Genomic DNA, 26814 nt, shown 5'->3' on the forward strand with positions numbered 1-26814 from the left:
TCCTCACAGACACCAGATATGCATATTTGACCATTTATGTGATTGTGGAGTGAGCCATATGGCTAATATTCCAGTGTGGGGTCATGAACATGGTCTGGACATCTTCTCAGCTCCTGGTAGGCCCCACCACTGGGAAAGAGCTGGACTTTGGGCTGTGGAGTGTAATAGTTGAAAGCCGTAAAATCCATTTTCAAAATATAATCTAAGGAAATAATTTTAATTCCAACAAAACTCCCACCTTTGAGATCCTGTACAAATCCCACCATCGGTTTTTGAGAACCACAAGTGAATGAGGGGGAAAATGAGACAGGAGATTGGGAATTGCCCCTTCCTACTTCATTTGTATATCAATGATATGTTTGTGCCTACTCTGGGCATATGGGCAGTACTGCTCACATGAAAATCCTCTAGACTAAGTGACAGTGAGTTGCCTCTTTACATCTTCTATCATCCTTTGTGCAAAAGTTGGCCTACTTCGGAATCCTTATGCATGTTCCTAATATGTAAAGTTAGAGGGTATAGGAATGTTCAGATAGCAAATGAACCTCTAACATTTTTTGATCTATGGTTTCCTGATCAAGTACAATTAGCTAGCAGTGGTGTTCACCATCCGAGGCACTGGTGAAATAATTGGGGGCCAACAAAGCTTGCCCAAGAGCGGGAAGGTTGCACCGTGGTTAACACTGCTGCCTCACAGTGCCAGGGACCCAGATTTGATTCCCGGCTTGGGTCACTGTCTGTATGGAGTCTGCACATTCTCCCCATGTCTGCGTGGGTTTCCTCTGGGTGCTCCGGTTTCCTCCCACAGTCTGAAAGACGTGCTGGCTAGGTGCATTGGCCTTGCTAAATTCTCCCTCAGTGTACCCGAACAGGCGCCGGAGTGTGGCGACGGGGGGATTTTCACAGTAACTTCATTGCAGTGTTAATGTAAGTCTACTTGTGATACTAATAAAGAAACTCTAACTTAAATAATCACTTAAATGAATAGGTGGCAATTCAGAATCTGCGGCCCTATATATCTCTAGCAGAGAATGCCATTCCCCACCAGGTATGCCCAAGGGTACATGCCCTACAATGTGTTTCTACCATACTGATTTTCAAAGTAGAGACCCTATGCCTTCCATTTGATTGGTGGCTAGCACAGAATCAAGTGGAAGAAAATATAAGCCGGTCACTCATCCATTTATTGCACACTCACTAACCTGCTCATAGAACTCATTGACGATGCCTTCGGTCCATTTTAAGTGCAGTTCCTTGCATTTGGCCGGTCCATTGATGTCAGCAAGCTTAATACACATTTGACAAACGAGCAAGCGATCATTTTCATTCGCCCAATCAATACCTGGTCCGACCTCCTCATTGACCTGAAAGTGTTTATCATAAGGAGAGTAAATAATTACAAAATTGAATCAGTTTGACAAAGTATTTAAAATTGAGGCCTTAGCAAATTGCTAAAAATGACTGGAGTAGCTGAGAGAGCTTTTTGTATAAGAATGGGCCTCTGCTGTTAATATGATTTGTAGAATAAAGGATAAGGCGGCGTGTATCACTACAGGAATGTGAAAGCCACACTGAAAAGCACTGATGTGCCAACTTTTATAATGCATGTACAGCATGTATTGTACATTAGCATTTACTGCTCATCATCACCACATACTAACATTAATGTGTACTGTACTCCTTATTAACATTGTGATGGTGCATAACACAGTGTTCCCTACATTAACATTGTGTCTTGTACACAAAGTGAACAGACTCCTATTCTCTTCAGTCTCACAGAAACACACGATACTGGACCCAATTTTAACTCAATGCAAGCGAATGAGTTTTGAGTGAGTTAAAACTTTGCCACTTTGGCTGGCAACAATCAGAGAATCATAGAATCCCCACAGACGGTGCAGAAAGAGCCCATTTGACCCAGCGAACCCGCACCAACAACAATCCCACCAAAGCCCCATCCCTGTAACCCCACGTATTTACCCTGCTAATCTCCCTGACACCAAAGGGGCAATTTAACATGGCCAATCAACCTAACCTGGACTGTGGGAGAAAACCCACGTAGGCACAGGGAGAATGTGTGGAGTTACGGGATTAGGGCCTGGGTGGGATTGTGGCCGGTGCAGACTCGATGGGCCGAATGGCCTCCTTCTGCACTGTAGGGAATCTATGAACAATAGGCTGCATTAATTTCTATGAATGTGCAGACTCCACACAATCTGTCTCCCAAGGCCAGAATCGAACCCGGGTCCCTGTAAAGCAGCAGTGCTAACCACTGTGCCGCCAATATTAAATTCAATACTGCATATATAAATCTATGCTACAATTGGTTTGAATGTAAAATAACATATGATTTTCAGTGATAGATTGTACAATGGAATTCTGTCTACATTATTTTCCACTTCCTTGCTACGAAAATCAAAACCTTGATCCAACCATATTTAATCCCCATTAAAGTGTGAAATCATTTCTTATCATTCATTCACTGATTCTATTCAGTCCAACAAACTGCAGGAGTAATGGGACTGTGGGATTAGTCGAGCTGCTCTTTTAGAGAGCTAGCATGGACATAATGGGTTGAATGGCCTCCAATTTTTGAATTTATTATCCTCTGAACTATTTCTTGACTAAAGGCTTAAGACGCTTAAACCAAACTCAACTGAGGGCGACACGGTGGCACAGTGGTTAGTACTATTGCCTCACAGCACCCGGGGACCCAGGTTATCAATGGGATTGAGAAGAAGGTGCCAGGGAGGACTAACTCATCCATACATGGATTAAAACCTGCCAAACTTCCTCGGCTGCCTTTGACCAAGCATCGTTTGCACCATCGATGTTACTCAGAATGTATCGTCAGGTAACTGGACATGGATTGTCTCGAGGAGCATTGTCTGATTGAAGGCCACTGCCGACCAGACAACTCACTATCGTTAAGTTTTTTAAATTCTGGCCTTGGGTCGCTGTCTGTGCGGAGTCTGCACGTTCTCCCCGTGTCTGCGTGTGTTTCCTCCGGGTGCTCTGGTTTCCCCCCACAGTCCAAAGATATGTGGGTTAGGTTGATTGGCCATGCTAAATTGCTCCTTAGTGTCAGGGGGATTAGTAGGATAAATGAGGGTCACGGGAATAGGGCTTGGGTGGAATTGTGGTCGGTACAGAATTGATGGGCCAAATGGCCTTCTTCTGTACTGTAGGGATTCTATGATACATTGGGTGTTATATCTTTAGTCCTCAGGGTAGTGTTCAAGACCCAATCATCTTCAGCTGCTTCATCAATGACCTTCCTTCCATCATGAGGTCAGAAGGGCGGATATTTGCTGATGGTTGCACAATGTTCAGCACTGTTGACAACTCCTCAGCCACAAATATTCCATGTCCAAATGCAGCAAAACCTGGACAATATCCAGGTTTGGGCTGACAAGTGGCAAGTCACATTTGCGCCATATAAGTGCCAGGCAATGACCATCTCCAACAAGACAGAATTCAACCATCTCCCCTTGACATTCAACATATCATCGCTGACTCACCCACTATCTATATTCTGTTAGTTACCATTGACCAGAAATTGAACTAGACTAGCCAAATGAATACTGTGGCTCCAAGGACAAGTCAGAGGCTGGGAATTCTACGCACAGTACCTCACCTCCTGACTCCCCAGACCCTGCTCACCATCTGCAAGGCACAAGTCAGGATTGCAATGGAATACTCTCCCCAGTAGCTGGGATTAGTGCAACAACACTCAAGTTCAGCAAGTCAGGACAAAGCAACCATTTGATTGGTATCCGGTCCACCACGCACACACAGTGGCTGCAATGTGTACCATCTACAAACTGCACTGCAGCAACTTGCCAAGGCTCCTCCAACAGCACTTCCCAAGCCTGCAAACTGGAAGGGCAAGGGCAGCAGATGGATGGGGGCACCATCACCAACTCAGTCACCATTCTGATATGGAACTATCGTGCCGTTCTTTCACTTGTCATTGGATCAAATTCCTGAGCTCCCTCTCTAACAGCATTGTCTGCAGCTCTGTCAGTTGGACTGCAATGATTCAAGAAAGCGGCTGTGACCTTAACTTCACTTTTCTGCCAGTGTCCCCATAAGCCTCGACCCCCTCATTGATCAGAAATCTGACTAACTCAGTCCTAAATATATTCAGTCAGCCAGCCTCCATGGCTCTCTGAGGTAGAGGGCAGGTAAAACACCTTGTAAAGACTTTGGTTCAGGATATCCATGACTATCCAGCTTGCTCTTGCTGTGGCAGAGGAATTCTGTAAAATTGCATGTTCCAACATACTCAATAAAGACGACATGAGGAACATGTTGAAACAGAGATGATCCAAACAAAAATCACCACTTTCTTTTGGACAAGCTGCAAAGGAGTCCCAGGAGCTCAAAAGAAACAACTTCCCAAGGACAAGTGACACTCCCACTCTAACAGCACTGTGGATGTACCTACACCACATAGGCTGCAGTGTTTCAAGAAGGCAGCTCACCACCACCTTCTCTAAAAGGGATGGGCAATAAATGCTGACTTAGCCAGTGACGCCCGCATTCCATGAATGAATGCCTCATAGAACCCTTACAGTGCAAGAGGCATTCGACCCAACAGGTTTGCACTGACTCTCTGAAACAGCACCTTACCTATCCCCATAACCCCACACATTTACCCTGCTAATCCACCTAACCTACACATCTTGAGACACTAAGGGACAATTTAGCATAGCAAATCCACCCAACCAGCATATCTTTGGACTGTGGGAGGAAACCACAGCACCCAGAGGAAACCCACGCAGACACGAGGAGAATGTGCAAACTCCACGCAGACAGTGACCCAAGGCCAGAATCAAATCTGGGTCCCTGGTGCTGTGAGGCAGCAGTGCTAACCACTCTGCCACCATTACTTGAGATAAACAAGATGTGGAGTTGCCGGCGTTGGACTGGGGTGGGCACAGTAAGTAGTCTCACAACACCAGGTTAAAGTCCAACAGGTTTATTTGATAGCACGAGCTTTCGGAGTGCTGTGTCGGAGCGGAGCGGACCTGTTGAAGGGGCAGCGCTCCGAAAGCTCGTGCTACCAAATAAACCTATTGGACTTGAACCTGGTGTTGTGAGCCTACTTACTGAGATAAACAAAACTTATCTCAAGTATGCTGAAAGACACTTAGAGGGTGTCTGAACACTGGGGAGATATCATTAAAATAGTATGGATTAATGTGCGATTTGTATTCAAATAATAATAAAGCAGATTCAAGCAACTACAAACCCATTAGTCTTACTTACTTCCATGTTAAATAATGCAAGCAATGATCAGGATTTAATTTAAAAGATCACCTTTATATCAATAAGTCAGTAAACTGCAGTCAACACAAGAACCACATCCTGCCTAACCAAATAGTTGGCTTCCTCGAGGAAGTAACACCTCGAGTGGACTGTGAATAGTGCATTGATAAGTTGTACCTCGATTTCCAAAGGATATTTGATGTGAAGGGCTGCTGGATAAACTTAAAAGCTGTGGGATTCTCAGCAAACCTTGGAAATGGGCAATAAACAGCCCAAAGGCAGTTTGGGGTGTTACGCTGTACTGGTGAGATGTATCAAAAGGGCTGTCTCAGGGCTTAGTGTTGGGACCACAACTATTTGGAATAACCCCGATTCAGAAATGAGTCAAGTTTGAAAATGAGACCCAAAATGAGGAAATGCGCTGGAATTAGAGTTGGCAACATCGCAAGTACAGAAGGTGTTCAATAAAAGATTTCAGTGGTCAGAACAATGGCAGATAAAATTCAATGGGGACAAATGTGGAGATTTGCACGTGGGAAGGAATACTGGCGCTATGTTATGGAATTGAAAGAGGCCCAAGGAGCCTCAGATATACACAATCAATATGTCCAAACAGTTCAGAGCAGAAATCAACAAAGCCAACAGAATGTGGAACTATGAAGGCACAAAAGTAGAAAACAAGTTAGAGGAAGTCATAATCAAACTTTTTAAAATTCATTCGCTAGCACATGGGCGTCGCTGGCCAACATTTATTGCCCATCCCTAGTTGCCCTTAGAGGACAGTTGAGAGTCAACCACGTTGCTGTGGCTCTGGATTGTGTCGGGCAGACCAGGTAAGGACGGCAGATTTCCTTCCCTAAAGGACATTAGTGAACCAGATGGGTTTTTCTGACAATCGACAATGGTTTCATGGTCATCAGTAGATTCTTAATTCCAGATTTTTAAAATTGAATTCAAATTCCACCATTTGTCGTGGCGGGATTTGAACCACGGTCCCCAGAACATTAGCTGAGTTTCTGGATTAGTAGTCTAGCGATAATCCCACTAGGCCATCGCCTCCCTGAGACTGCACCTCGAGTACCACGTCCAGTTCTGGTCACTGATAGGTAAGGATATTCAAATACTGGAGCAATGCAGAGTAAGGTTGCAGTTATGCCTGCGTGAGGCAGTGGCATAGTGGTATTGTAACTGGACTAGTAATTCAGAGACCCAGGGTAACGCTCTGGAGTCCTGGCTTGGAATCCCAACAGGGCAGATGGATGGAATTTCAATCTAATAAAAAAAAACTGGAAGTTAAAAAGTCTAATGATTTCCATGAAAGCATTGTCGATTATCATAAAACACATCTGGTTCACTAAAGGGAAGGAAATCTGCCACCTTACCTGGCCTGGCCTACATGTGACTCCAGACCCATAGCATTGTGGTTGACTCTTAAATGGCCTTGCAGACCACTCAGTTCAAAGGCAATGAGGGATGGGCAACCAATGCTGGCCCAGCCAGCGATGCCCACCTCTCACGAAAGAATAAAAAAAATTCTCAGCCTTGGAAGGTAGCATCTAAAAGATGGTGTTATAGAGGTACAAGCAAAGGTCAAGTTACTCTAAACCAAATTTGCTACTTTTATTACCTTGAAACAACGGCTTCAAGATAATAAAAGAGAAAATGTGTTTGCATATCAGGGAGTTCATCTCATACAAAGGGTGTTGAACACATCGGATGGACTCTTAGTACCCAGAGTCAAAAACAATCAAATTATTAAGATGTAATTAGTTGCTAAAATCAGGGATTTTAAATTTGTTTTTGAGGAATTAAGAGAGGTAATTACCCTGTGATCGCTCATTTATCACTGATGTGTCATTCAATGAAAGCAATCCTCGCTTTAGGTTGTCTGTATCATTCTATTAAAAGCCATGACTAACGAATTCAGCTTAACCAGATTACCTTGGCATTGAACTCAGCGAGAAAGTCAAAGTGTTTCTTTAGATCTGTGGCTAGTATGGCCTCGATCACGAGAAATCGGAACCGCTTGAATTCGACATGGTCCAAGTTGGTCAGAAAGTTGTAGTCCGGCTGTGACATGAAAAGGTTCCATGCTGATGCCGCATGGTGGTTCTCCAACACTGAGCGGTCATTGTACAGAACAGCCTGCAATGAAGCACAACTGCAGTTAGGTGCAGAGTAGGCGTGTAGATTGTGAATGATGGTTAAGGCTAGCTCCGTGCCAGGACATTACCACATTGGCACTAAAAATGATACCAGACTGGAATGAACAAATAAAACGTAATGTGGAAAGTAAGCAGCATGTCCTTGAGCTTGTCTTATAATGTGGACAGTGTTTGCAACACTGTTTGATCAATTTCACTTCATAAGGGAGGTTTGGTCCCAGATCTCAGTTGAGTTAAGAATACCAACAGGAGCAAGAATCGGCCATGCTATGTTCTTGGCTTATCTTCCACCTAAACTCCAATTTCCTGCTTGCGCCCCATAACCCTTGATTCATTGAGAAATCAAAAATCTTTCTCTCTCAGATACACTCTAATCTCTGGGTTAGCGAATTCCAAAGCTTCACAACCATCCTGGCACAGGGGTTAGCACTGCCGCCTCTCAACGCCAGGAACCTGGGTTTGATTCCCGGCTTGGGTCACTGTCTTTGTGGGTCCCTGGCGCTGCGAGGCAGCAGTGCTAACCACTGTGCCACTGTTGGCGGGACCGGAAGATCATGCCAGCGCGAATGGCAAGAAAATCCCGTCCCCATAACTTCGTACAGAGTTAGTTTCTCTGTATTTCAGAAGATAGACAGACTCTGACAACATCAATCAACATCAGTTTTGAATCGGTTTCCGAATGATTCTTGTCGAGTTCTGAAACCGGCTGAGTCAGCATTCATAATTATATTCAGTCATGCCAATATTTAATCTTTGTGATTTCATTACACAAATATTCAGGGCAGTTATTACGTCTCCATGCGCTTTGTACGCTTATCGAGACTTGAAGTTTCATCAGAACAGCACAGCTCTGAAGTACATCTGTTTATTGGTTTCGCCCCAATTTTATAACCCTGACCTCTCACCAAATACTGAATGATTTCGGAAATGTCATTTTCTATCACTGGACAATGACTCATCATCTTTAAAAGCAAAAAATCAAAACAGCTTTTAACAAGGTTTTAAGGGCCTTTTAGTCCTTTGTAGTGCAAGTTGCAATACACATTCAGTTAGTTTCTGTTCAAAACAAGGAACATTTTGTCTTTTGTTTAAACTATCAGTGCTGTTCCTAGGTTTTTGATTTGATTTTGATTTATTGTCACATGTATTAACATACAGTGAAAAGTACTGTTCCTTGTGCGCTATACAGACAAAGCATACCGTTCATAGAGAAGGAAAGGAGGGAGTGCAGAATGTGGTGTTACAGTCATAGCTAGGGTGTAGAGAAAGATCAACTTCATGCAAGGTAGGTCCATTCAAAAGTCTGATGGCAGCAGGGAAGAAGCGATTCTTGAGTCGGTTGGTTCGTGACCTCAGACTTTTGTATCTTTTTCCTGCCTGAAGAAGGCAGAAGAGAGAATGTCCGGGGCGCATGGAGTCCTTAATAAAGCTGGCTGCTTTTCCGAGGCAACGGGAAGTGTAGACAGAGTCAGTGGGCGGGAGCTGGTTTGCGTGATGGATTGGGCTACATTCACAAACTTTTGTAGTTTCATGGATAATTGGACAGTAGTTGGATAGTTTTGCAGATCTCAGCTACAACTATCAATTAAAGTATGGTTAATTTAGTTAAAAATATTACCGCTTCTTCGAGGCATCACAGTAAAAGTTCAGACAATTGGTCCTGGGGTTGCGAGGGTTGTCTGATGATGAGAAATTGGGTCTGCACTCTTTGGGGCTTAAAAGAATGAGAAATGATCTCATTTCGCAAAACCAGATTCTGAAGGGTTCTGGTTCAGGATAGACACAGAGGTCGTTTCCCCTGGCTGGGAAGTGGGGAACACGGGGAAAGCTTCATCGTTTACTACTGAGATAAGGAGAAATTACTTTTCAGATAAAGCTCGGCACAACATCGTGGGCCGAAGGGCCTGTTCTGTGCTGTACTGTTCTATGTTCTATGTACTTCACTCAAATAGTTTAGTGTCACAAATAGGCTACATTAACACTGCAATGAAGTTACTGTGAAATTCGCCTAGTCGCCACACTCCGGCGCCTGTTCGGGTACACTGAGGGAGAATTTAGCACAGCCAATGCACCTAACCAGCACATCTTTCAGACTATGGGAGGAAACCGGAGCACCTGGAGGAAACCCATGCAGACACGGGGAGAACGTGCAAAGTCAACACAGACAGTGACCCAAGCTGGGAATCGAACCTGGGTCCCTGGCGCTGAGAGGCAGCAGTATTAACTGTGTAGACATGGTTACAGCATGGTCACGGTTACAGCATGGTCACGGTTACAGTGTAAGAAACATGGTTGCCAATTTGCACACAGCTGAATCAAACAAATAATATATTTTTTAAAGCGATTCTAATCTGTTTTGTTGATGCTGTTTGAGCCATAAATATTGTTCTGGACACTGCCAAGAACCCTCCTGCTCTTCTTGAAAGTAGTGCCATGGGATCTTTTTTGACCTCCTGAAAGTGGAGACAGAACATGGCTTATCCAAAAGGCAACAACTCTGACAGTGCAGCACTCCCTCAGCACTGCACTGCAGTGTCAGCCTGGATCATGTCCTCAGTCTCTGGAATGAGACCTGAATCCTGACCCAGAGTCCTAACGATGAGACACTTTAGGTCGGGAATGACAAGACGTGCACGTGTTTGGCAGGGGGGATTGCCAACCTGATAATTATTTTGGCATTGGGTATAGCCAATCCTAAAACAAAGGAGATGTTGGGTTTGGGCTGGGGAAGAAAGCATAACAACATAACTAAAATGTGACTTCTACTATTTCAAAATATAGCAGTGCTGGTTGTATCTCCTGAATAATTGGGAATGCAAGTCCTGTTTGATTGACAACTGCTGATCGGTGTGAATTCAGGGACAGGAATGAGTTGTAAGTCAAACACTTCCAGTCAAGGCAACAAATGAGTTTGGACAAGATTCAAAGCCAAGTACCAGAGGTAAAAAGCCAGTCTCTAACCCAGTAAGCCACCCATTTCCCTCAAAAGAGAAGTCTTGTCATTGTGTTCGCTCGATTATGTGTGAGCTTTGGATCCTCTTGCATTCTCACTTCACAAACAGCCAACATTTTACCGACCACAGCACTAAAATCCCCAGGCACGTTTGATGGTAAACAATAAACAAGCCTAAACTCCACATGTTCCCGGATGTGAATCTGTTCTGGGACATTGGAAAGATCAGTTGCATTATGACCATACCTGTGGTGCACTTGTTGCCACCAGAAAGGCATTGGTTCTCCCTGGGTGATCGTAATCGTGCATGGCCGCTGCAACGTAGAGGGCCATCAGCTCCAAGGCAGGAACATTGGCGATAACACAGCCATATCGATGCTCAGTCACACTGTATGTTTTTGATGTGGCGTATCCCATGTGTCCATGCGTGATCCCGCTGTCTGAATCTAAATAAGCAATAAAAATTTATTGTTAAGATTGCAGAAGGATAACACCACACTCCAGGCTTCCCTGGCCACCTCTGAGTTCTGAAATTCTCTCCTTTGTAAACCTCTTTCTCCTTCTTATCTACCTCTATGACCTGGCCTTTTATTAGTACATTTTCACGGGATGTGGGCATCGTTGGCTGGGCCAGCATTTATTGCCCATCCCTAACTGCCCTCCGTTTCAGAGGGCATTTGCGAGTCAACCACATTGCTGCGTGTCTGGAGTCACGTGTAGGCCAGACCAGGTAAGAAAGACAGATTTCCTTTCCTAAATCAGATGGGTTTTTACAACAATCGACAGTGGTTTCATTGTCATCATTAGACTTTTAATTCCAGATTTTTACTGAATTCAAACGTCACCATCTGCCATGGTGGGATTCGAACCTGGGTCCCCAAAGCATTACCTGGGTCTCAGTATTGCTAGTGCAGTGATAATTCCACTGCGCCACTGCCTCCCCTTGATCACCCCTCCCAATTGCTCCTTATGTGGCCCAGGGACAAATTCCCTTAGACTAAGCTCCTGCAAAGTGCCTTGGGATATATTTATTGTGCTAAAGCTGTTATATCAATTGAACTTCTTGCCATAGCTTCTTCCTTATTGGCCAGACTAAACATTTTTCCATATCTGCTGTAATTTTCTGATGCTAACAGTCTGTGAACAATCCGGGAAATTCTTTTGATGGGATGGAAAAAGTAATGCAGCTTTTGTCCAGCAAAAATAAGTTCCGCGCACCAATATAAAGATGTTTATTTATTAGTCACATGTGGGCTTACATTAACACTGCAATGAAGTTACTGTGCAATTCCCCAAGTCGCCACACTTCTGCGGCACGGTAGCACAGTGGTTAGCACTGCTGCTTCACAGCTCCAGGGACCTGGGTTCGATTCCCGGCTCGGGTCACTGTCTGTGTGGAGTTTGCACATTCTCCTCGTGGGTTTCCTCCGGGTGCTCCGGTTTCCTCCCACAGTCCAAAGATGTGCGGGTCAGGTTGATTGGCCGTGCTAAAATTGCCCCTTAGTGTCCTGAGATGCGCAGGTTAGAGGGATTAGCGAGTGAATATGGGAGTAGGGTCTGGGTGGGATTGTGGTCGGTGCAGACTCGATGGGCCAAATGGCCTCTTTCTGCACTGTAGGGTTTCTATGATTCTGCACCTGTTCGGGTCAATGCACCTAACCAGCACGTCTTTCAGACTGTAGGAAGAAATCGGAGCACCCGGGGGAAACCCACGCAGACACGGGAGAACGTGCAAACTCCACTCACACAGTGACCAAGCCAGGAATCAAACACAGGTCCCTGAAGCTGTGAGGGAGCAGTGCTAACCACTGTGCCACAATAATCTGAACCTGAGTACAAACTGCATTGTAGCGTGGCTCCACAGACAGGTAGGGATTCTATGATTGTATGATTCTGAGAGAGGAAAAGTTGAATTCAATTCAATTCAACTTTGTCATTGTATCGTATACAAATACAATGAAAAATGAGCTTGCAGGTTCCCAAGATACAAAGAAAAAGGCAAATGCAAGTAGTCATTATAAATAGCAGGTAGTCAAAATTGCCCAATACATTATAGAAACCATAGAAACCCTACGGTACAGAAAGAGGCCATTCGGCTCATCGAGTCTGCACCAACCACAATCCCACCCAGGCCCTACCCCCATATCCCTACATATTTTACCCACTAATCCCTCTAACGTACACATCTCAGGACACTAAGGGGCAATTTTAGCATGGCCAATCAACCTAACCCGCACATCTTTGGACTGTGGGAGGAAACCGGAGCACCCGGAGGAAACCCACGCAGACACGAGGAGAATGTGCAAACTCCACACAGACAGTGACCCAAGCCGGGAATCGAACCCAGGTCCCTGGAGCTGTGAAGCAGCAGTGCTAACCACTGTGCCACCGTGCCGCCCAGCTACTAGCCATCCAGGACAGTTATCACAAATGCTGTCTGCTGAGATCTCTCAGCATCACCAGAGATCCCACCCATCCCAGCCACAGACCGTTTGCCTCCCCCCCCCCCCCCCGCCATCTGGGAGGCGCTGCAGATGCATTCGAGCCCATACAACCAGACTGAGGAACAGTTTCTTCCCAAAATCTGTTACCCCGCAGAACTCCGTCCTTTAACATATTCCCAGGTGAGGGGTATTGTGCAATATGCATCTATACACTTAATATCTATTGGCACTATTTATAATGACTGCTTGCATTTGCCTTTTTCTTTGTATCTTGGGAGCCTGCAAGCTCATTTTTCATTGTATTTGTGCACTATACAATGACAATAAAGTTGAATTGAATTGGATTCAACTCACAGGAATGGCACCATCGGGCAGTAATCACCCCCTGTGGATGGGTAGAGAGGCTCAAAAGCAAGATGTAGTGTGGGGAAGGGGAGGCAGGGGGGTCAGGGCAGTTTGCTCTACTCCTTTGGGAAAGTGCTTTTCCTCTCTCAGAATCATACAATCATAGAATCCCTACAGTGCACAAGGAGGCCATTTGGCCCATCAAGCATGCACCGACAACAATCCCACCCACCCAGGACCTATCCCTTGTAACCCCACTTATTTACCCTGCAAATTCCCCTGGCACTAAGGGGCAATTTAGTATGGCTAATCCACCTAACCTGCAGATCTTTGGGCTGTGTGGGAGGAAACCCAGGCAGACACGGGGAGAATGTGCAAACTCCATACAGGCAGTGACCCGAGGCTGGAATTGAACCTGGGACCCTGCCGCTGTGAGGCAGGAATGCTAACCACTATGCTGCTATTCTCCTGCACAACACACAGAAGCATCAAAAAAGATCAGATTTCAAAGCGAAAGGACAGGAGAAAAAATCATTTGTAAAGCTTCCTTTATGCTTTTGAATCAATTGCTTTGAACCCAAGACCAGTGGAAGAAAAGGCTTCTACTTGTAGTGATCTGATGCAAAATGACTTTGATTTCTTTCCTTTTTTAATTAAGATAGGAAAGTGGAGGATGAAACCAGGTTTAAATAGCCATGAGGTGGAGATGCCAGCGTTGGACTGGAATAGGCTCAGTAAGAAGTCTCACAACACCAGGTTAAAGTCCAACAGGTTTATTTGCAATCACGAGCTTTCGGAGCGCTGCTCCTTCATCAAGTGAGTTGCGGTAGGATCACAAACACGGCATATATAGGCAAAGACACAATCGCAAGATAATTACAGATTGGAATGTGAAGAATGGTTGGAATGCGAATTTTTACAGGCAATCAAGTCTTTACAGGTAGAAACTGTGTGCGTGAAGCGAGAGATAATCACAGGCTAAAGAGATGTGAATTGTTCCAAGTCAGGACAGTTAGTCAGATTTTGCAAACACAGGCAGTATGGCGGGGAGTTACAAGTAGTGTGACATGAACCCAAGATCCCAGTTGAGGCCATCCTCATGCATGCGGAACTTGGCTATCAGTTTCTGCTCGGCGATTCTGCATTGTGTCTTGAAGGGCGCCTTAGAGAATGCTTATCCGAAGATCGGAGGCTGAATGCCCGTGGCTGCTGAAGTGCTCTCTGACAGGTTCAAATAGAATACAAGGGTTCGGGCAAATCCACAACCGGCTGAGAGTAAACTCTGCATTCCATCAAGTCTGAAAATTGTAGGGAAGGAGGAACTTTGTAATGGGGCCTGAGGAAAGAACATTGAAGAGAAGGAGAGCGTGTGGTTGGTGAGCCTTAATGGGGAGGTAAAGGGATAGCGTAGCATGTCAGAAAGAAGCACGGCAAGCCAGAAGCCACAGAGGAAGACATGTCAGAGTACCAGTGGGCACAATGATATTGTGAAAGTAGAACAAATATTTGGCGGCACGGTGGCACAGTGGTTAGCACTGCTACCTCACAGCACCAGGGACCCAGGTTCGATTCCGGCCTTGGGTCACCGTCTGTGTGGAGTCTGCACGTTCTCCCTATATCAGCATGGGTTTCCTCCGGGTGCTCCAGTTTCCTCCCACACTTTAAAGATGTGCGAGTTAGGAGGATTGGCCATGCTGAATTGCCCCTTAGCATTAAGGGATTAGAAGGGTAAATGCATGGGGTTACGGGGATAGGGTCTGGCTGGGATTGTGGTCAGTGCAGACTCGATGGGCTGAATGGCCTCCTTCTGCACTGTAAGGATTCTATGATTCTATGAAATGAATGAAGGCTGTGAGGGATTGAAACTAGAGATTTGAGCTGGAGGAGATGGAAGTGCCTAGTTATCTTGCATCCCAACTAATAGTGTGAGACAGTATCAAAGGAGTTTTCCCAGATAGGGAAGCAATATCCATATTTGTGCTGACACTAAGATCCTCGTGTACAAGGCAGTATTCCTCCCAACTCTTCTATATGGCTCAGAAACCTGGACCACGGACAGATGCCACCTCAAGGCTCCAGAGAGATATCATCAATGTTGTCTGAGATGGATTCTCAGCATCAATTGGGAGGACAGGCGTACTAACATCAGCCTCCTTAAAGGAGCCGAGAGCGCTAGCATCGAGGTCATGATCATCTTAAACCAACTCCCCTGGGCCGGATGTGCTTAGGATGTTAGAGACCCGACTGCCAAAGCAAATCTTCTTCGCCCAGCTCAAGGAAGGCTCCTGAACAAGAGGAGGACAAAGAAAGTGCTTCAAAGACACTCTGGAGACCTACCTCAAGAAATGCAACCTTGATCAGAGGAGACCTACTTGGAGGAACCTCCAGATTGAAGGGACAGAATTCTTCAAGGATACCCGACAGCAGGAAGAGGCCCAGAAAGAGAGCTTGAGAAAGTAATATCAGTGATCTAGACTCCAAGGACCGAACCCATCTCCCGGACGCCTGCCAAGTGTGCAGTCGAAGATGCTACTCTAGGATTGGGCTCATCAGATACGCAAGGCCCTACAGAACCCATGTCCTGTAACACGGAATTTCATAGGTGGACAATTGTACTTGTTAGTGAGTGATTGCCGAAGGAGAAGGAGATCCAAATTTGAGTGATGGAATGTTGATGGAATGAAAATGTTTCACACAAAATAAGAAACCAAGTCTCTTGGGCCTCAACTCAGCATTTGAAAAAATCTGGAAGGTTGAGGTTGTGAGGGTACATTTGGATGTACTTACTCCTGTAAGTGCCAGAAAATGCACTAGCCAAGAGCAGAAGTTGGGGACACATCTTTTATATTCGTGCTAGCATTGACTACTCATCCAGTCCGGCCGAGGAAGTTGAAAGATGGAAAAGACCAAAGGATGAAGCTATCAAAGGCATAAGATAAGAGCCATTCGGTTAAACTCAAGAGAGGCATGAAAATCTGTGAATCTTTGAAGAATAAAAGAACTTCATCATCACACTGAAAAGGCATGTTACAATGACTGGGCAGCCCTGTGGCACAGTGGTTAGCACTGCTGCCTCACAGCGCCAGGGAGCCAGGTTCAATTGCAGCCTCGGGTCATTGTCTGTGTGCAGTTTGCACTTTCTCCCCGTTTCTGCGTGGGTTCCCTCCGGATGCGCCAGTTTCCTCCCACAGTCCAAATATATGCAGGTTAGATGGATTGGTCATGCTAAATTGACCCTAATGTCAGGGGGATTAGCGGGGTAAATGTGTGGGATTACGGGAATAGGGCCTCAGTGGGATTGTGGTCGGTACAGACTCGTTGGGCCGAATGGCCTCCTTCTGTACTGTAGGGATTCTATGATTCACTGACTCATCCTTAGCAGAGTGGTGACTGTGATTACTGGAAGCAAAATAATGACTGGGGAAAGGCATCCTTGACTAAAGAATAGGTGCACTTTGATGGTAAGTAGAGTCAGTTGACAAGGAGAGTGAGAGACCAACCCTGCATTTAATGGAAGAATCAATCACAGGGTCAATTATCAGTGACAGCACAGACTGAGACACTCAAGATAGATCAAATCACCATGAACAGTAACCATCAACGGTTTTGCAAATGACCAAGGCAATAGTATAACAGTCTTCAAGAGCAAAGTTGCAATGGTTGTAGGAGCATCAACAGATGGTCAATCATTTTAAAAACTATGACCAGAAATTTTGACAGATAAATTAAGAGTTGAAACATCCTTAGAAAGGTCCAATCTACCAACCTTGAAAATTGGGATGAACAGAGGAAATACGAGTAAATATCCCTGGAGAAAAGTGAGCCGAGTGCTAGGGAGATTGAAAAAAATTCACGGGTCAGGTATAAACCCAAACACACTCAACTGGAGATCGGGAGCTACCACCAGAACAAAAAAAACATATTAGGGGTGATTTTCTGGCCGTTCCCGCTAGCGGAATCTTCTGGTGCCACTGATGGAGATTCTGGAAGGTGGAGGGTGTAAATGATGAGAAACCTCGTTTATGGTAGTGAGACCAGAAGATGCCACCACTGGCCAATGGTGGGCTACCTCCTCCACTGCTGCAAAACCGTGATGGCGGGGTGGTGGTGGCTAGTGGTGAGGGGGATGGGGGGTGGGGGGGTGTAAAATCCCACCCAATGTTACGACCATGTGCAGTTGAGGAAAGGTGACTCTCATCGTACCACTCCATACCTGACCGGCGCCGGTTTTGTAAGTTTTAGGGCAAATCCTCCATGATTAAAGAACCCAGGGATAAGGAAAATGGCCGGCTGGCTGTCAGGCCACATGAATATGCAAGAGGCTGGGAATAACGAGAAGGTCGAGACAGGGATGATCTAATCAATCAAAGGAAACAAAGGAGAAACCATGGCCAGCAGACGAGGAGTAAATAGCCCAGCAGCAAGACAATGAGAACAGAGATCATTCCATCCATGGACAATATCAAGACTCAGCTCGCTGATGGGATTCCAATCAGGCTGACTCAGAGAGCATTTAAAAGACATTAAAATATCAATTAAGGGCGGTCCCGACAGTTCCGGCCCTTTTGTTCCAGTCAATCAAAACTACCAATGATCAGAAACTGTTTTGTGTGAGAGAATCACTGGTTCAGGTTTTAAAAAGGGACAAGCAAGCTCTGGTCTCTCTTTCTCCTCTCTCTTCTCCTGTTCCTGCCTGCCTCTCGTTCGTCTCCAGCACGCAGCCCGAAGCCCACTGAGCAATTTAAACTAGGATTGTGAGTATCCTCCGGTAATTCGCGAAGTTCCCGAGATCATCATAGTGGATGAGGCTTTGCGGAAAGGGGGGGGGGGGCGCTTTTGCATACACCTTTCATAGTTTAAGACACTGGTAAACTTGTGTAAAGTAAGCATTCCCGTTGTGCCCGTTTTAGTATTCCTGCCATAGCTATAGTCTTCTAGAGCATGAGGCATTGTGTGTTGTTTTCCTGGTGTTTGGTGGTCTTGACCTTGATGTTTTAACAAATATATATATATCTTTGACTTCCATTGGAGTCCGTTTTGATCTTTTCAATTTCTCACCAACGATCTCTGACCAAGTCACAATATTAAATATCCCTTACCATAATTCCGGAGTCTAGAACTGAGGGTACTCTGGGCGCTTCGAAACCGCCCACTCAGGAAAGGCTGCCAGGTAGTGGATAGGCAGCAGTTTCCTTTTCTCTCTCTTGGGAGCGCTACTCTAGTGAAGTAGGCGCAAGGTGGCCGTTGTTCCATCGGCGAGAGAGAGAATCACTCGGGCATTGGTGGGGTTTGGGTAACGGAGAACCAAACCTGAGATAAGCCCACGAGTGGAGTTAAAAAGGGGATCCCGCTACAGTTTCCTTGTGAATTTAGAAGGATGAAGGTGTTTTACTCATTGCAGAGAAACAGATCCGACGGGCTTGCTTGAGGTTTAAAACAAAAAAGGGGGCTGGTTGAGTACATTTCTGGGCAGCTGGTTAAATTACCGCTTAATGTCAATCAAGCACAAGCTACATCATCTTGACAATGCTGGAGTTCTGAACTGGTGGGGATAAAGTTTGCTCTTGGTTATAATAGTGAAATACAGTGGATGTGTGGAAGGAAACTCTTCCGAGAAGCTTCATATTAGAACTGAAAAAGAAAAAGGAGCTATAAACATCTCCCGTCACTCAAGAACTAGAAACTGTGTCTTCATGGTTGAAGATGGATAAAATATAGGATTTATCAAAGTGACAGGAGAAAGCTTTGGCAAGAGGCCAGGAGACAGAAGTAACACGACAACAGCTGATGCTTCCACTCAGTAACATTGTGTTAAGTCGCTTTTAGAATATAATTGAAAAATGCAGCATGAATTATTGAATCCCTACTGTGCAGAAGGAGGCCATTTCACCCATCGAGCCTGCACCGTCAACAATCCCACCCAGAGCCTACCCCCACAATCCCATGTATTTACCCTGCTAATCTCACTGACACCATGGGGCAATTTACCATGGCCAATCCACCTAACCCGAACATCAGCCTTTGGAGTTGCCTGCCTGAGCAATTGGGGTAAATCAGTGTAAAGCCGCATGAGGTATGAATGAATTTATTCCCCTATAAAGAGATAAAGTCCCTAGAGTGCAGAAGGAATCTGCACCGACTCTCCAAAAGAGCATCTTACCCAGGTCCTCTCCCCTGCCCTATCCCCATAACCCCATGCATTTGCCATGGCCAATCTACCTAACCTACACATTTTTGAACAGTGGGAGGAAACCGGAGCATCTGGAGGAAACCCATGCAGACACATGGGTGGACATGCCAAGTCCACATAGATAGTGATCCAAGGCCGGAATTGAACCTGGGTCCCTGGCGCTGTGAGGCTAACCACTGCGCCACTTGCAATGCTTTAGACTGCTCTGTGCGACAGATGTGAGGACAGTATTTTTATGAGCCAGAAATACAAGCACGACTGAACATTAATCCCACATCATATCTAACAGAACGTTCTAAGACATCAAGATTAACATCAGTTATTTCATTGGCACAGGAAGAAGGGGTCAGAAGAGTAGAGCGGTTGGAGCAGGAAACAGTGATTAATAATCATGAGTGCCATCCTGTGGTGTCAAATGTGTTTAGAGACTGATTTGGTGTAGCACATTCTGCAAAGTACGAAATGAGACAATGGTCAGAAGAGGCAGGCACAGAGGAAGAAGCTGAGCTAAAGGTAAGGATGAAATTGAGTTACTCAGCTGAATTATCAGAATGATTAGGGATAAAGGGAGGCTAATTGACGAGTCATAGAATGGCTACAATGCAAAAGGAAGCCATTCAGCCCATCGAGTCTGCACCGATTCTCCGACAGAGCATCTTATCCAGACCTATCCCTGTAACCCCACATATTTACCCCACTAATCCCCTTAAGCTACAAACCTTGGGATGCTAAGGGGCAATTTACCATGGCCAATCCACCTAACCTGCACATCTCTGGATTGTGGGAGGAATGATGTGGAGATGCCGGCGTTGGACTGAGGTGAACACAGTAAGAAGTCTCACAACACCAGGTTAAAGTCCAACAGGTTTATTTGGTAGCAAATACCATAAGCTTTCGGAGCACTGCTCCTTCGTCAGAAGCCTCCTGGGCTTGCAGAACCTCACTGCACGTGGGCGACACGGTAGCACAGTGGTTAGCACTGCTGCTTCACAGCTCCAGGGACCTGGGTTCGATTCCCGGCTTGGGTCACTGTCTGTGTGGAGTTTGCACATTCTCCTCGTGTCTGCGTGGGTTTCCTCCGGGTGCTCCGGTTTCCTCCCACAGTCCAAAGATGTGCAGGTTAGGTTGATTGGTCATGTTAAAAAAAAATTGCCCCTTAGTGTCCTGAGATGCGTAGGTTAGAGGGATTAGTGGGTAGGATATGGGGGTAGGGCCTGGGTGGGATTGTGGTTGGTGCAGACTCGATGGGCCGAATGGCCTCTTTCTGTACTGTAGGGTTTCTATGATTTCTATGATGGTAAGGCAAGGAGACAAACCTGAGTCAAAGGCAAACATCTACAAAGCAGCGATAATCAGGCGGTAAAAGCAAATTACTGCGGATGCTGGAATCTGAAACCAAAAGAGAAAATGCTGGAAAACCTCAGCAGGTCTGACAGCATCTGCAAGGAGAGAAAAGAGCTGATGTTTTGAGTCCCGATGACTCTTTGTCAAAGCTAAAAGGCATAGAAAGTGGGGGATATTTATACTGTAGGGTGAAGGAATCAAAGATGACTCTTAGCCGTTCCCCTTGCTTTTGTGGCTATGACTCATCTTTCATTCGCTCCCCCTAACGGAATAAATATCTCCCACTTGCTATGCCCTCTGGCTTTGACAAAGGGTCATCGGGACGCGAAACATCAGCTTTTTTCTCTCCTTACAGCTGCTGCCAGACTTGCTGAGATTTTCCAGCATTTTCTCTTTTGATATCAGGCAGCTTTTGTCACGCCAGAAGGGAGGACAGATGGAATGTATTTGCTGATAATAGTAATGGAGACTGAAACTCTGGGATCATTCACAAAACTACTGAATGTTACAACATGGAAACCTCGGTTGATATTTAACACATAATGGTGATGACAAAGCAGGTGGTGTGTAGCAGCTGCAAAACGTCAGCGTTTCTGGGCCCCTGTTTGAACCATGGCCTATTCATCTGTGTAACTGTATGTGGCTCAAGAAACCTTTACTCAGAGTCATTGATCTGGAGGTTGAGCTGCAGCCACTGTGATGCATTAGGAAGGGGGATAATTACCTGAACACTTTGTTCCAGGAGTTTAAGCTGGGCAGTACTTGAAATTTGGTCACGGGTCAGGGACAGGAGGGTGTGACTGCAAGTCAAGCTGGTATGGGGGACTCAACAAGTAGGACAGAGGAGCTACAGCCTTACTTTGACCAACAGACACTAGGTGCTTGTGACCCATGTAGATAAAGAGAATGGCTGCGAGGTGGATGAATGTACTGACCATGGCATCATAGCGACGGATGCCTTTCAAGGGGGGGGGGGAGCAAAGGGGAATGTGGTATGATATGAAACAGTACAGTTAGGGGGATAGATACTGTTCTCCGCAACCGTGACTGGGAGCTCTGGAGGTTGTATCTTTTGCCTGGTGTCAGGGTTGAGGACACCGCCTCATGGCTGGAGAGGAACTTGGCCTCAGAAGATCATGAAGTAGAAACAGTTTGGGTGGAAATTAGGAATAATAAATTAAGAGTCAGGAAGCACTGGTGGCAGTAGTTGATAGGCACCCTAACAGTATTTATACCATTGGACAGAAAATAAACAAGAAAATATTATAGCTTGTAACAAAGGCAATGTGGGGGAACTTTAATCATGGGACTTCAAGAGTGGTCAAGAAGATGAGTTTGTTTTTGTGACAGTTTCTTCAAGTAATACATTGTGAAACTGTCACAGAATTATCTTAGATCTTAGGGTAGGCAATGGCCTAGTGGTATTATCATGAGGCTATTAATCCAGAAACTCAACTAATGTTCTAGGGACCCGGGTTCGAATCCCGCCATGGCAGATGATGGAATTTGAATTCAACATAAAATATCTGGAATTAAGAATCTACTGATGACCATCGACTGATTGTCGATTGTCGGAAAAACTCATCTGGTTCACTAATGTCCTTTAGGGAAGGAAAACTGCCATCCTTACCTGGTCTGGCCTACATGTGACTCCAGAGTCACAGTAATGTGGTTGACTCAACTGCTGTCAAAGGGCAATTAAGGATGGTTAATTAATGCCGGCGGCCAATGTCCCACAAATTAATTTTTAAAAACTGGTATCGTGTTGTGAATCAGGGTTAATTTGTAATGACACAGTAAAAGATCCACTGGGAAACAGTGATCATAACACCACAGTTTCTCCTATCTCTAACTACAAGGGACCAACGTTTACTTTAGCTAGTTCCAAAGTGACATACTCCAATCACCTACAAGAATTAAACTTAAACAAAGCTAAATACAAAGGTATGAGAGGAGTGGTGCCTATAATTAATTGGGTAAAAAGGCTAAAAATTATGGTGGTAAATGCACAATGGAAAACATTTAATGAAACAATTCAAAATGTTCAACAAAAATCCATTCCATTGAAAAATAAAAATTCAGCAAGAAAGGCCCATCCGTGGCTCACTCATTAAGTTTGGGATAGTATTAAATTAAAAGAAAAGGTTTACAATATTGCCAAAAACAGTAGGAAGTCTGAGGATTGGGATTGCTTTAGAAACCAGGAAAGGGCCACCAGGAAAATGAAGAGGGAAAAAAAAATGTGAGCAGTCTATTCAGAAAAATAAAAAATGGATTATAAGAGTTTCTATAATAATATAAAAAGGAAGAGAGTAGCTAAAGTAAACATTGGTCCCTTGTAGCTAGAGATAGGAGAAACTACCATGGGGGATGAGGAAATGGCAGAGGCATTGAACAAGTATTTTGTGTCTGTCTTCACGGTGAAAGACAGATTTCATTCCAGAAATAGATGGTAAACGAGAGATGAAAAAGGGTGTGGAAATGAAGAAAATTAATATCAGCAGAGATAAGTATTGGAGAGAATGAAGGGACTTAAATCTGATAAATCCCTGGAACCTGATGGTCTACACCCGAGAGTTCTAAAAGAGATAGCTGCAGAGATTGCGAATACATTACAGTGGAGCCCCGATTTAACGCGCCCCGATTTAGTGCGAATTCGCATATAACGCGACGGTGTCATTGGACCCTTTTTCTCCCGCTAATAATTGGCAAATTTAGCGCGACCCCGATTTAGCGCGACCCCGCTTTTATGGATCCCAACCATCGTGTTATAACGGGGCCCCACTGTATCTATGATTTTCCAAAATTCCTCTGATTTGGGAATGGTCCCATCAGGTTAGAAGCTGCCAAATGTATTACAGGCCAGTTAGCCTAACATCATTCGTTGGGAAAATACTGGTATCTAGTATTAAGGCAGTCTTCACAATGCACATAGAAAAGCACAGTATGATTAGAATAAGTCAACATGGTTTTATTGAAGGGAAATCCTGTTTGACAAATTTAGTAGAGCTTTTTTTAGTAGAGGGCAGATGAAGGAGGAACAGTTGATGTTGTATACCTGGATTTCCAAAAGAGATTCCATAAAGTGCCATACAAAAAGTTAATAGGCAAGATAAGGGCTCATGGAATTGGAAGGAATGTATTAGGATCAGGCCCAGGGACTTAAATCATTTCAGGTTATTTCTATCCACTCAAGTGGGCTTTGTTAACATTTGTTTGCATTGAATGATGAATATTTTCTCATTTTAAATTGAAACTAACCACACTTACAAGTGCCCAGCATGGAGCATATAAGAAGAGACTGCAAATGCTGGACATATATTGCTGGAAATAGGCAGCATCTATGAGAGAGAAACTGATTACCTTACTCATGTTCTCTATCATTATCACTGTAAACATTCTGTTACTATCTATCTTACCCAGAATTTCTTTTATAATCTAAATGACCTTCATCAAATCATCCCTTAACTGCTGCCACTCGAGTGAAGAAAGACCTTGCTTATCGAAGTTTCCTCACCTTTTTTTATTCTTTCATGGGGAAGGGGACATTGCAGAGTTTGTTGCATATCCCCAATTGCCCTTAAACTGAATATTTCAGAGATCAGGTAAGCGTCAACGACATTGATGTGGATCTGGAGTCATACATGGGCCAAACCGAGTAAGGCTTTCCCGAAAGGACAGTCTTCATAACAAATCAAGGACAGTTTCATGGCCGCTATTACTGAGACTAGCTTTATATTCCAGATTCCAAGGAACCAGCTATTCGGTCACCATGTTGCTCTTGGAGGTACCATTTTAACCTACTGCAAACTTTTAAAAAGTTTTTTTAAAAAATCATTGTCACAAGTGGGCTTACTGCAATGAAGTCAGTGAAAATCCCCTAGTCGCCACACTCCGGCATTCGTTCAGGTACACTGAGGGGGAATTTAGCATGGCCAATACACCTAACCAGCACGTCTTTCAGATTGTGGGAGGAAACCAGAAAACCCGGGGGAAACCCATGCAGACACAGGGAGAACGTGCAGACTCTGCACAGATAGTGACTCAAACCGGAAATCAAACCCAGACCCCTAGCACTGTGAGGCAGCAGTGCTGACCACTGTGCCACCCTAAATATTAATCTATTATCAGTCAGCAAAAATGAAACCAGGTTGGCTACATTGGAGCATGAATAAGAATTATGCACTAAAGGGCTTTATTTTTAGTCCTGTGTTAGAAACTTAACAAAGTGATTTTGTGTTTACTAACTTTTTCTAAATTAAAGTAGCATACTGAGCAAAATAAGCCCTTAAATCCTTAAATATTAAAAAGATTGTCACTTGCAACAGAACTCTTGAAAAATTGGTGGATATACATATTTAAGTCACACCACAGTGTGTTTGCTTCTGAAAAATTGTACCTGAATCACTCATTGAGCCATGATCACTCATTGTAGTCTGCAGTCCTGGGACTGGCTGCGTGGTGAGGTACCAGACTGCGTGTAACACATCTGTGGCATGTATACGGTTGTGATCTGTTGATTAAAAACAAGACATGTCCTCTTACTGTTTCTTGCATATTTTCAGACTCGCTGCAAATAAGTGGATGAATTCAATGTCAGATTGGGTACAGAGAAGAGGGAAAAGAAAGATTGAATTAAAAGAGAGTAAAAGAGAGACAGGGAGAAAAAGTTACTTTGTTGTAAATTTGAACAATTTATATTTTCAAACCTCCAACAAGTAATATCTAAAGGAATGAAACTCCACAATTATAATAGTTTTCGGTGCTGGAGAGATTGAATGGCAATAATCACCACATATCGTTTTGTTAAAAGGGGTAAAATTTTCTTTAAAAATTACGACATGTTCATAACAGCGAGAAAACAGGAGGGATCTGCACCAATCTGTCCTGTGTGGGCCAGACCGTAATCATTTCACACTAAGTTATTTCTTTGGGAGAGTGGTGAGTTGCGTGCTGGTTCTGGGAGGGGAGGGACATAAACACGCCAGTGAACCCAGCTGCAAAGCGATCGGGCGCCATTTTGTAAAGGCGACCTGATCTCTCAGTGCGCTGAAAGATGCCCCCCTCCCCATCAGCGGCACATTCTCCCACACCCTCGCTGACACGAATTGCCAACATCAGGGCATTGCAGCCCTCCCAATGGGTCCCCCTTCATGACCCCCGCCATGCCCCCCCTTCATGCCACATCCCCTCATGACCCCCACTTCATACCCCCCCCCCCCATAGCCCCCCTGTCAAAGCCCCACCTTTGTCCTCCACTCTTTCATGCCCCACCCCTCCGTGACCCCCCCACTCAGGCCCCACCCCCATTGCCAGTGTGCCAGGTGGGCACTGCCGAGCCATGTCCCTCACCACCCGGGGCTTCAGTGGCCTTCGAGCAGCCCCCCCCTCTCCCAGATTTGTGCCGTGCCCTAGGATCAGAAGACCGGCGTCAAACGGGCTAAGCATATTTAAATGCTACTTTAAGTATGTTTTAAATAGGCCTCGTGCCCTTTCTGGCTGAAATCTGGTTTGTGCCAGCCGCAAGGGACCGGGACGATTTGTTGGGCGCAAAGTTTTCCCGGATTGGCCCGATTTGCGCAAAGTGTAATAAGTCTGGAAAAACCAACCCCAAGGACTGAAACAGACTTGACTTAACTTTGTGTGGTGAGTTTAATTTGTATCTGGACAGCAATGTCACCCCATTCAATGCATTCCATTGGTGAATAGGTGACACAATTTTCCCTTTGAGATGCCAATGATGGAGCATTGCAACTTGTACAGTATTGCCACGTGTCTGCCTCTTGCATAATGTTACCGTATGGTTTAAACACATGGCAAGCGCCATTAGCCGTGTCGCGTCAACAGCAAATCCGTGGACCAGTGACTTTCAAGCAGAAACTGTCAATAATGGCTCAGCTGATAGGTTTCTCATCTGAGCCAACAACGATTACCATTTATATACCACCTTCAATGTTGGAAAACATTCCAAGGCACTTTGCATTTTTAGCCCAGTGGTTATTGTACTTGTGCTAAAATCTTATCTAAGTTATTTCAATGTGTTTAATGACCTTTTCCAAATTATCGCTCTTGAGCCACATAAGGAGCTCAGATAACCAA

At 44.9% G+C, this 26814-nt stretch overlaps 1 protein-coding gene across 1 annotated transcript in view; it reads right to left on the reverse strand.

Annotated features, from left to right (window-relative positions):
* pde3a (phosphodiesterase 3A, cGMP-inhibited) overlaps window positions 1-26814 on the reverse strand; it is a 483881-nt gene that overhangs the window by 11959 nt on the left and 445108 nt on the right. The window contains exons 11-14 of the mRNA XM_078235322.1: window positions 25115-25228; window positions 10639-10838; window positions 7216-7419; window positions 1193-1364 (exon numbers count right to left, since the gene is read on the reverse strand). Coding sequence (XP_078091448.1) covers window positions 1193-1364; window positions 7216-7419; window positions 10639-10838; window positions 25115-25228 — 690 coding nt within the window. The remainder of the gene's footprint in view (window positions 1-1192; window positions 1365-7215; window positions 7420-10638; window positions 10839-25114; window positions 25229-26814) is intronic.

This window comes from Mustelus asterias, chromosome 19 (genome assembly GCF_964213995.1).
Source record: "Mustelus asterias chromosome 19, sMusAst1.hap1.1, whole genome shotgun sequence".
Classification (NCBI taxonomy): Eukaryota; Metazoa; Chordata; class Chondrichthyes; order Carcharhiniformes; family Triakidae; genus Mustelus; species Mustelus asterias.